Below are 11,811 nucleotides of genomic sequence, written 5' to 3'. Positions count from 1 at the left end.
TTGAGGTGATGAGCTGTCAGCATCTCTGCTCTCTGCTGCACAGAGCTGGGCTGTACGCTCTCGTTGTAATGGCGCTAAATTACACATATATTATGAGCTAAATATAATCGATCCATGACAGATGTGACACAAATTTCACAGTTTGAAACGAGCTTAGTTCCTGGAGTGAGCTAGCAAGAAGCAGCGTGTTCAGATCTATTAAGAAAAACACTCTGTCGTCAAAATGGCACAGCGGGTATGTGCAGGGTTGTGTTTACGACAGCTCCAGACTGATTTAACCCCTTATTATTATAAAAATAGGGATATAAAAGTAACACTAGTGGTTTAAGTACAGATTATTTATGTTTTAGGTCATCCCGAGGTGAATCGTTGTTGTTTTGAATGCCCAGGGCTGAGAGTGCCACTGTTAGCTAATCAGGTGTTTTGTGCAAAAAGGCTCATTTGCATCGAAAAGACCTGTTTTACTCCAAATGGATGTGTAAATGTATGCACACAGAAACACTATTTACTCTGCAGCGTATTTGGTGGTGCATTTAACCCTTTGCATGTCCACTTAGATGATGTTGTTTCGGCTCCTTTGCACAAGTTTAGTGGGTGCAAAAGCTGTGCAATCCTTTCATGAATCAGGCCCTGACTCTGTTGCTTTGATGATCTTTTGGCCTGAAAGATTAAATGCAGACTAAACAGCCTGTTCGCAGGTCTGGGGTAACATAATCTACCTAAACAGTTTAAAATTTTTAGACCTAGAAGTCATTTAGAGCCCAAAATATGTTTCAATTACGCCAAGGTTGAAAAATAGCTCAGTATCAAGTGGTATCATGAAACCTATATTTCCTCTCGAGGCTCACACACACCACTGATTGATCCATGATTTCTTCTCCTCACCAGCGGACCTGTTCGACATCCTGCTCCCCATGCTGAACATCTACCAGGAGTTTGTGAGGAACCACCAGTACAGTCTGCAGGTTCTGGCAAACTGCAAACAGAACCGAGACTTCGACAAGCTGCTCAAACAGTACGAGTCCAACGCTGCCTGTGAGGGCCGCATGCTGGAGACCTTCCTCACCTACCCCATGTTCCAGGTACTTTAAACACAAACAGAGGCTTTGGCTAACTTTGATGGAATCATGTATTCAGACAAAGCTGTGACACCTTTCAGATTCCTCGTTACATCATCACCCTCCACGAGCTGCTGGCTCACACGCCTCACGAACATGTGGAGAGGAAGAGTCTGGAGTTTGCCAAATCTAAGCTGGAGGAGCTGTCGAAGTAAGAGTTCATGTTTTAGAGATATTTAGAGTGATATGTTTTATAGAGATGCTGATGATGATTGGTCGTGTTGACAGGATGATGCACGATGAAGTGAGCGACACAGAGAACATCAGGAAGAACCTCGCCATAGAGCGGATGATCGTGGAAGGCTGTGACATCCTGTTGGACACCAGTCAGACCTTCGTGAGACAAGGTGAGCTTCCTCTCACCCTCTTAAAGATCATGTGACTCTTCATCACCTGTCTCTGACTCCTGACTCTGCGTCCTGGTCCAGGCTCTCTGATCCAGCTGCCGTCCAGCAGCGAGCGAGGCGTGCTCAGTAAGGTCCGGCTGGGCGCTCTCTCTCTGAGGAAGGAGGGCGAGCGGCAGTGTTTCCTGTTCACCAAACACTTCCTCATCTGCACACGGACGTCTGGAGGGAAGCTTCACCTGCTTAAGGTCTGCCTCACCTGGTCACACATTTCCAGATATAATATGGTTTAAACACAATAACACAGAGGGTGAGCACGTGATGTCACGGTGTGGACGTCTGGACCAGGTTATGATCAGAGCTTCAGCTTAAAATAGACTGAAAGGTGGAGGTGGGTTGTAAAGCTGTTTGCAGGGGGAGCAGCAAGAAAAGGCAGGCAGAGCAGTTTAAATAGAACGTCTAAGGACACTGGATTACGTTTGCAAGCAAGGTCCTAATGACCGGTAAAGTCAGTGTAAGGCTAGTTTAGCTAAAACCAGTAGAAAAAGTAGCGGTAGGGTTCTGTTCTGGGAGCTCCCTGCCCTTCCACATGCGTACGTGGAATGCCAGAGCCTGAGGCGGGGAAAGCACACTCCCTTATCTTTGCGTTAATGAAAAGCCAAGGCAGGGAGGACATCAGCAAAAAACCCTGAGAACAGAGAGAGCATCAGTGACGATGCATATGACCCTGGTAAAATCAGACAAAGCCGAAAGGAGGAGCTGGGGTGAAGGTGGAGGAGTGTTGTAAAGCGGTTTGCAGGGGGAGCAGCAAGAGAAGGCAGGCAGAGCAATTTAAAAAGAACGTCTAAGGACACTGAATTACGTTTGTAAGCAAGGTCCTAAACTCCAGTAAAGGCAGTTTAAGGTTAGTTTAGATAAGCCAGGAGGAAAAAAATAGTTGTAGGGCTCTGTTCTGGGAGCTCCCTGCCCTTCCATGTGCCTACGTGGAATGGCAAAGCATAAGGTGGGAAGAACATCCCCAAAACGAAGCCGCTCAGTTACAGCAAGACACTGTATGCATCACATTGATCATCCATACAGTCAAGGAAGGATCACAGCGTCTAAGGACACTGGAATAAGTGTGTGAGCAAGGTGAAGTCAGTTTAAGGCTGGCTAAAATAGCAGGGAGAGCACACCTCCCTTCTCTTTCATGTGAATACATGAAAAGCCAAGGCAGTTACTAGTTTAGCTAAAGCCAATAGGAGAAAAATAGTGGTAGGGCTCTGCTCTGTGAGACCACACCTCCCCTCCATTTCATATGCGTACATGAAAAGACAAGGGGGGGCATCAGCAAAGACGCCAGATCTCTCAAATAAAAATATGACCTTTTACTTTTAAATTTACTCTTTTTTTTATCAAACTTTATGACAGAGTTTTTTTGTCTCTTCCCTCTAACAGCAAGGAGGAACGTTGTCCCTGATCGAGTGCACTCTGATTGAAGAGGTGGATATCAGCGACGAGGACTGTGAGTGTCTTTAAACCAAACTCAGATCCTTCTGAACACCTGTATCTGCTTCAAACTGAGACGTGGAATGTGTGTTTATGGTTTCAGACAACGCAGCAGGTCAGGGCTTCAACCACCTGCAGTTCAAGATTGTTGTGGAGTCTCCAGACGGTCAGTCCTTCGCTGTGGTCCTCCTGGCTCCGTCTCGACAGGAGAAAGCAGCCTGGACCAGTGACATCAGCCAGGTGAGCCTGACGGAGGTGAAGATGTGTGTGTGAGGTGTGTGTGACAATGATTTTAGCTCATGTACGTCTCTGCTGCGTGTTTCAGTGCATCGACAACATCCGCTGTAACGGCCTGATGACCAGCGTGTTCGAGGAGAACTCCAAAGTCTCCGTGCCGCACATGATCAAGTGAGTGAGATGATGAAGGAGTGAGGATTACAGAGGCGTGAAGATGATTTCTAGAGTTTGTTTTAGCTGCTAAATCTTATCTTTCAGGTCTGACGCCCGGCTGCACAAAGACGACGTCGACATTTGCTTCAGCAAGACGCTCAACTCCTGTAAGGTCCCTCAGATCCGATACGCCAGCGTGGAGCGGCTCCTGGAGCGGCTCACGGACCTGAGGTTCCTCTCCATAGACTTCCTGAACACCTTCCTCCACACGTACCGGATCTTCACCACGGCCGCCGTGGTCATTGACAAGCTGGCGGACATCTACAAGAAGCCCTTCACCTCCATACCTGTCAGGTAGGAGTCACGGCTCGGTGTGTGGCTTCTCTGGACCCCTCTGTGAACATCACTGTGGTCATGTTAAAGGGCAGTTCTGGTGTTTTTTAAAGCTGGACTCCAAAACATTTATTGAAGTGTTTAAATAAACAAATGAAAAGTAAGATTCCTGCTCTGTTCTGTACCCTTGAGGGGTCTTTGCTGATGCTCTCCCTGCCTTGGCTTTTCATGTATGCATGAAAGACACGGGAGGCATTCTCCCCCCACCTTAGGCTACGACATTCCACGTAGGCACATGGAAGGGCAGCAGTCTCCTCTTCCTGCCATAGTAAAAGAGGGGAAGTGTGCTCTCCCTTCCTTAGGCTATGGCATTCCATGTAGGCACTTGGAAGGGCAGGCTGCTTTTCCTGCCACATGAAAGAGAGGGGAGGTGTGCTCTTCCCACCTCTGGCTTTGGCATTCCACGTAGACACATGGAAGGGCAGAGATCTTTGCTTCTGCTCAAGCTGCCACACTAAAAAAGAGAGGGGAAGTAGCTCTCCGTTCCTTTAGGCTATGGCTTTCCATGTAGGCACATGGAAGGGCAAGAGTCTTTGCTGCTGCTCTACCTGCCACATGAAAGACAGGTAAGGCATTCTCCCTCCACCTCTGGCTTTGGAATTCCACGTAGGCACATGGAAGGGTGGGGTTTTTGCTGCTGCTTTCCCTTCCATATGAAAGAGAGGGGAGGTGTGCTCTCCTCACATCTGACTTTGGCATTCAATGTAGGCACTTATAAGGCCAGGGGTCTCTGCTTCTGCTCTCCCTGCCACATTAAGAAAGAGAGGGGAAGTGTGCTCTCCCTACCTCAGGCTTTGGCATTCCATGTAGGCACATGGAAGGCCAGGGAGCTCCAAGAACAGAGCCATACCACAAAATATAACTCATTGCATGCAGATATTATAACACCAGCGCTCCTCTTTAACATGTTTGCACAAACTCATCCGTCCTCCTCCCTCTCCTCTCGTTTGCACGGCTGCCTTCTGTTCATTCACCTCATCTTCTCGTCTCCACATTTTCTGTTCTTCTCATTCACTTTCATCATCACCTCATCTCCTCATCTGTCACCCTGTCACTCCTCCTCCTCCTGGTCCTCTCCCTGTCACTGTCCCAGGGTCGAGCAGCATTCATGTGACCGTCTGTCCATCATGTCCCTCTGTCCCGACTACAGTCTGAAGATCACACAGCTGGCTCTGGACCAGTCCAAGTAAATAAACCCTGCAGGACCGCTGCTTCACGTTTTAACAGCATGAGTCAGACAGACACACAGAAACACTCTTCCTCTTCCCCTCAGGTCTCTGGAGCTCTTCTTCGCCACCAACCAGGGCTCGTGGGCCACCGACCCGCTGAGCAACAAGTCTCCTCGCCTGTGCCGCAAGTTCTCCTCTCCTCCTCCCCTCACCATCCCCCCTCGCACCTCCTCCCCCGTCCACTCCCGGAAGCTCTCCCTCAGCTCCCCTATAAAATCAGGAGTCATGGACCTCTCCCTCTCCCCCTCCTCCTCGGCAGCCAACTCCCCCACCTCCACCCACAGCCCGTCCATCTCCTCTCCTCCGCCCGGCTCCACCAGGCCCCCTTCTGGCTTCTCCTCCCCTCCGCCCACCGCCAAACGCTCCCCCAGCCTCCCACAGGCCTCTGGGGTGTCCTCGCCGCCCCCCATCCTCACCAAGGCCCCTCTGGACCTGAGCCGCGGTCCCAGCTCCCCCGAGCTGAGCCCCGCCGCGGGGGACGACGTCAGCGGGGAGCTGCCTCGCCTCGACGCCTTCTGTGGGAAGCTGAGGCGAAGCATCCGCAGGGGTATGAAGCTGGAACACAAAAGCACATGATTCACACTCTGACACACACACACACACACACACACACACAGTCACACACACACACACACACTCACACGAGCAGCCGCACATGTGTGGGCTCACCGGCACACACTGTTTCACTGCGAGCAGAGCAGGGTTTAAAAACAGGTAAACAGAGTCCAGGTAACTCTTCTGTCACTCGGTGCACCAGAGTCTGACACGGCTCTGACGGCGTCCTGCCATCCCAATCAGACGAGGGAGAAAGAGACAGAAATGGGTCAGCGTTACCCAACGGAGGATTCATCGTGCTCTTAGATCACCATCTGGCTCCAGCTGACAGCCTGTTCACTTTAAAAACAGCAACAGAGCACGAGGTCAGAGAATTCTCTGAAAACAAACTGCAGAGGAGAAAAAGGGAAATGAAGACATAAATAGAGCTCTTATACGGCGGGCAGAGAGCCTCCTCTGAGAGGGAGCGACAAAGTGGAGGGGAGGAATGGAGAGCCCTTGAATTACGCCCAAAATACTGCAGCTTGTGACCCGGCAGGCCGAATATATGCATGCACGACACTCTGTATGGATCCAGAAATCTGCTAACTCACCTTTGAGTGAGCATGCATAACAAACAGCAACTTTAGATCCTTCACTTTGCAAGACTTCTGACAATGTTAGGACTTTTTAACGGAGCTCAAAGTGGATGCTTTTATCATACGGGATATTTCACCACCTTTATTCAGACGTCTGATACTTTCCTATGTTTTCATTGCATGCAATAGAAACATAGAACGATGGTTCCTCCTGCTCATTAAGGAGTGTCTGCAGTGCTAGCATGCACCAAGATGCATTGCACCTGTGCAGCCAGTTCTGCAACACAAAGCATCCTCATCCCTTAAATGGGGGCGGCAGTAGCTCAGTCCATAGGGACTTTGCTTGGGAACCAGAGGGTCGTTGGCTCAAGTCCCAGTATGGACGAAGTTTGGCAAGTGGACTGGTGCCTGGAGAGGTGCTGGTTCACTTGCCCGGGCACTGCCGAAGTGCCCTTGAGCAAGAGACTGCTCGGGGTGTGCTGGTTGATGGCAGCATCCTCACTCTGACATCTCACCCTAAGTGCATTTTTGTGCATAAGATTTTATGTATATATCAAACTGTGTATAGCATGATCAAAAAACAACTTGTTTTCTTAGAAAGATGGCTCCTCCTGCTCATTAAGGAGTGTCTGCAGTGATAGCATGCACCAAGATGCATTGCACCTGTGCAGCCAGCCTTGTTCTGCAACACAAGTATTAAGATTAATGAAGTACGTTTATTCTTCTTCTTCTAAATCCTCTCACTCAAATTTGGGGATGCTGTTTTTTTTCAGTTTGTAGTTTGGTAGTTTTAAGCTGAATCTGAGAATAAATGCAACATCTGCAGGAACTTTGACCTTTGTGTAGGAGCAATGTTAGGGTCTTAAGAAGGTGTGAGGTGTGAACTGTCCTGCAGGGGTCCCTCTTGGGGTCAGAGGATGCTCTGTGTAGGTAGGAGCCTTTATTGAGGGGTCAGGGTGCTGCAAGACGGAGGAGCACAGATAGTTTTTAAACCGAAGCGTCACCACGTCATGAACTGTGAGTCTTGTGAGCCTGAAATGAAGACGACTGTAGGTCAAAATAAAACTCTTATTTTCACAAGAAGCCCGAAGCAGCAGAGAGCGCATCGAGTTCGACATGAGGTGGAAAATTTGTGGTATTTCCCTTTATTGCTTAAGTGCATTTTGCTTTTGGTTTTTAGATTTCACTTTCTTGGTATCGTCAGAGTTCAAAGACAGTAAAGTTTAGAGAAGGAATGTTTCTTCATATTGATCTCATGTCGGATTTTAACTCCCCATGCCGTCTCTCCCTCTGAAAGCCGTCCTGGAGTCCGTCTCTCTGGACAAGTTCCTCCCCGAGTCTCCATCCAGCACCGAGCCAGGCGACCTGTCTCCGTGCCGCTCTCCTTCGACGCCGAGACACCTCCGCTACAGAACATCAGGAGGTACGGTGTCTTCAAACAATCAGATACACACTCCACACACACTCCTCTTCACATCTGCTTTAACGTCTCTGGTTTCTGGTTCCTCACAGTGACTGCCGGGGAGACTTCTCGCTGCACGATGTCGCCTGCTTCGGCGTTCGCGATCGCCACAGCTGCTGCCAGCCACAGCACCTCGCAGGGTGAGTACGGCGAGCCCTGAAGGTCAAAGGACTCATAGCTGAGTTATGCTCTGTTGACACTTTGATGTGTTCCTCGTAGGTTTTAATAACTCTGAGAAAGTCTGTGACAAAGAGTTCATCATCCGCAGAGCGGCGACCAACAGAGTCCTCAACGTGCTGAGACACTGGGTCTCTAAACACTCACAGGTGAGTCCACGACCTGGGAGACCTTACACCTCCATGAGGTCTTATATTAGAAGTCTCATTTGTTTAGTGTTTGTTACAAACTGACACTCTGACTGTTTAAGCTGCAGGGTTGTCCCAAAATAAAAAAGGGTCTCATCTGCATAAAATGTGCACTTCATGCCGTTTTCTCCAACAGAAGGACGTCCCAGAGGACATTTGATCACATTTGCCATAAAGAAAGAGCACCATGGAGGGCTCTATAATATTTGCCTGTTTTCTCCACAACACTTTCTCCACTATCGAGCACTTGGTCATGTTTTCTCCACTAGAGGGCTCCCTTTGAGGGGTAATTGCTCTCATTGTCTCGACCAGAACCTCCCCATCATTATGTTTTCTCCACTGGAAGTATCCTGGAGGACACTTTGTTTTGTTTTCTCCACTAGAAGGTCCCTCTCATGAACACGTTATCTTATTTTCTACTCTAGGATTACACACAGGAGGGAACATGGTTGTGTTTTCTCCACTATCGAGCACTTGATCATGTTTTCTCCACTAGAGGTTCTCCCTTTGAGGGGTAATTGCTCTCATTGTCTCGACCAGAACCTCTCCATCATTATGTTTTCTCCACTGGAAGTATCCTGGAGGACACTTTGTTGTGTTTTCTCCACTATCGAGCACTTCATCATGTTTTCTCCACTAGAGGGCTCCCTTTGAGGGGTAATTGCTCTCATTGTCTCGACCAGAACCTCCCCATCATTATGTTTTCTCCACTGGAAGTATCCTGGAGGACACTTTGTTTTGTTTTCTCCACTAGAAGGTCACTCTCATGAACACGTTATCTTATTTTCTACTCTAGGATTACACACAGGAGGGAACATGGTTGTGTTTTCTCCACTATCGGGCACTTGATCATGTTTTCTCCACTAGAGGTTCTCCCTTTGAGGGGTAATTGCTCTCATTGTCTCGACCAGAACCTCTCCATCATTATGTTTTCTCCACTGGAAGTATCCTGGAGGACGCTTAGTTGTGTTTTCTCCACTAGAAGGTCACTCTCATGAAAACGTTATCTTATTTTCTACTCTAGGATTACACACAGGAGGGAACATGGTTGTGTTTTCTCCACTATCGAGCACTTGACCATGTTTTCTCCACTAGAGGGCTCCCTTTTGAGGGGTAATTGCTCTCATTGTCTCGGCCAGAACCTCTCCATCATTATGTTTTCTCCACTGGAAGTATCCTGGAGGACACTTTATTGTGTTTTCTCCACTAGAAGATCACTCTCAAGGACACTTAATCATATTTTCTACTCTAGGATTACACACAGGAGGGAACATGGTTGTGTTTTCTCCAATATCGAGCACTTGATCATTTTTTCTCCACTAGAGGGCTCCCTTTGAGGGGTAATTGCTCTCATTGTTTCGGTCAGAACCTCTCCATCATTATGTTTTCTCCACTGGAAGTATCCTGGAGGACACTTTATTGTGTTTTCTCCACTAGAAGATCACTCTCAAGGACACTTAATCATATTTTCTACTCTAGGATTACACACAGGAGGGAACATGGTTGTGTGTTCTCCACTATCGAGCACTTGATCGTGTTTTCTCCACTACAGGGCTCCCTTTGAGGGGTAATTGCTCTCATTGTCTCGGCCAGAACCTCTCCATCATTATGTTTTCTCCACTGGAAGTATCCTGGAGGACGCTTTATTGTGTTTTCTCCACTAGAAGGTCACTCTCATGAACACTTAATCATATTTTCTCCTCTAGGATTACACACAGGAGGGAACATGGTTGTGTTTTCTCCACTAGAGGGCTCCCTTTGAGGGGTAATTGCTCTCATTGTCTCGACCAGAACCTCCCCATCATTATGTTTTCTCCACTGGAAGTATCCTGGAGGACGCTTAGTTGTGTTTTCTCCACTAGAAGGTCACTCTCATGAAAACGTTATCTTATTTTCTACTCTAGGATTACACACAGGAGGGAACATGGTTGTGTTTTCTCCACTATCGAGCACTTGACCATGTTTTCTCCACTAGAGGGCTCCCTTTTGAGGGGTAATTGCTCTCATTGTCTCGGCCAGAACCTCTCCATCATTATGTTTTCTCCACTGGAAGTATCCTGGAGGACACTTTATTGTGTTTTCTCCACTAGAAGATCACTCTCAAGGACACTTAATCATATTTTCTACTCTAGGATTACACACAGGAGGGAACATGGTTGTGTTTTCTCCAATATCGAGCACTTGATCATTTTTTCTCCACTAGAGGGCTCCCTTTGAGGGGTAATTGCTCTCATTGTTTCGGTCAGAACCTCTCCATCATTATGTTTTCTCCACTGGAAGTATCCTGGAGGACACTTTATTGTGTTTTCTCCACTAGAAGATCACTCTCAAGGACACTTAATCATATTTTCTACTCTAGGATTACACACAGGAGGGAACATGGTTGTGTGTTCTCCACTATCGAGCACTTGATCGTGTTTTCTCCACTACAGGGCTCCCTTTGAGGGGTAATTGCTCTCATTGTCTCGGCCAGAACCTCTCCATCATTATGTTTTCTCCACTGGAAGTATCCTGGAGGACGCTTTATTGTGTTTTCTCCACTAGAAGGTCACTCTCATGAACACTTAATCATATTTTCTCCTCTAGGATTACACACAGGAGGGAACATGGTTGTGTTTTCTCCACTAGAGGGCTCCCTTTGAGGGGTAATTGCTCTCATTGTCTTGACCAGAACCTCTCCATCATTATGTTTTCTCCACTGGAAGTATCCTGGAGGACACTTGAACATCATAACGTATCGTATAGTATCGTATCATTCCATCCAGTCTCGTCTCCTTTCGTTCTCCTGTCTCTAGTATTGTCCTGTATCGTACTGACTCGCCTCGTCTAGTCTAGTCTGGTCTGGTCCGGTCTGGTCTTGTCCTGTCCCATCCCATCCCATTTGTTTGTCTTCTCTCGTCCCGTTGCTCTCGTCTTGTTCCTTCCTGTCCCATCTTGTTTGTTTTGTTTTGTTTATTTGTTGCGTATCGTATCTTATCTTATCGTAAAGCATCATAAAGTTTCATATTGTGTCTTGAGGGTATCACAGCATCCGTTTCCCATGTGGTTATTTTATCACATAGTCTCCACTGGAAGGTTCGCTTGGAGGAATCTTTTTCCCTACTTCAGATTACTCCATGAGTTTTCTCCACTAGAGTGCCGCCTCCACCTTTGAGGGCAATACTGACAAACCAGCTGCATATCACTGGGCACCAGTGGGTTGAAAGCTTTTTGTAGGGCAGTCAATGGAGGCATGAGAAAAGACCTCACATAGAAGTTTTCTCCACTAAAGGAGCTCCCTAGATATCAGTTAGTCATGTTTTCTCCTCTCAAGCAGGAGGAGGGTTTTCAATGTTTGAGCACATTGCTTTTACCCAGACAGCTTTTCAATACTCTGTCCCTTCTTTAGAGGACACTTCACACACCGACAGACAGAGCTCTTTGTCTGCTCTATTTTTAAAGAACTGGAGCATGACGCCGTAGTCTTAAGACACCCAGTACCAGCAGTTTACAGAAAACCCAAACCAGGACTCGTCGTCCCTCTAAGTCTGCTGTTGTTCGTTTTCATCACATCCCCCCCCCGTGTGTGTCCTCTCCTGTCACTCTCTCCCCTGATGGAGGTGCTCTTTGCTCTGCGTGTCTTGTCTCCCACTCAGGAAGCATGCAGAAAGGTCAGCAGCCTCCCCAGGACACTTATAGGACGAACGTTTTCATTTAAGATTATATAAGAGGCTATTTTTGAACCGAGACGTTGGAGCCTGGGAAGTGAGCAGTCGTTATTTTGGTGCCATCGATAAAAACATCCTGGTTTCATGCAGAGAATATCTGAGTCTGAGGGCTCCGACCTTTAGTCGGAGATAGGACCAGACAAATCCTTCTTTAGAGCAGACTCACAAAGTGCTCACCTGGG

General features: G+C 47.7%; 1 protein-coding gene across 3 annotated transcripts in view; it reads left to right on the top strand.

Annotated features, from left to right (window-relative positions):
• Positions 1-11,811, top strand: part of rasgrf2a (Ras protein-specific guanine nucleotide-releasing factor 2a) — a 51,231-nt gene that overhangs the window by 30,976 nt on the left and 8,444 nt on the right. Inside the window, exons 7-19 of one of the 3 annotated variants that reach the window (XM_034709962.1) lie at positions 889-1,082; positions 1,160-1,269; positions 1,347-1,465; positions 1,547-1,710; positions 2,900-2,966; positions 3,054-3,190; positions 3,276-3,358; positions 3,446-3,694; positions 4,827-4,919; positions 5,007-5,509; positions 7,393-7,518; positions 7,608-7,697; positions 7,777-7,883. In XM_034709962.1, coding sequence (XP_034565853.1) covers positions 889-1,082; positions 1,160-1,269; positions 1,347-1,465; positions 1,547-1,710; positions 2,900-2,966; positions 3,054-3,190; positions 3,276-3,358; positions 3,446-3,694; positions 4,827-4,919; positions 5,007-5,509; positions 7,393-7,518; positions 7,608-7,697; positions 7,777-7,883 — 2,042 coding nt within the window. The remainder of the gene's footprint in view (positions 1-888; positions 1,083-1,159; positions 1,270-1,346; positions 1,466-1,546; positions 1,711-2,899; positions 2,967-3,053; positions 3,191-3,275; positions 3,359-3,445; positions 3,695-4,826; positions 4,920-5,006; positions 5,510-7,392; positions 7,519-7,607; positions 7,698-7,776; positions 7,884-11,811) is intronic. The other 2 variants (XM_034709963.1, XM_034709964.1) reach the window with 2 other exon arrangements.

Source organism: Notolabrus celidotus, chromosome 19, assembly GCF_009762535.1.
Source record: "Notolabrus celidotus isolate fNotCel1 chromosome 19, fNotCel1.pri, whole genome shotgun sequence".
Classification (NCBI taxonomy): domain Eukaryota; kingdom Metazoa; phylum Chordata; class Actinopteri; order Labriformes; family Labridae; genus Notolabrus; species Notolabrus celidotus.
The sequence above is the reverse complement of the archived record's forward strand: the minus strand, read 5'-3'. Positions and strand labels throughout refer to the sequence as shown.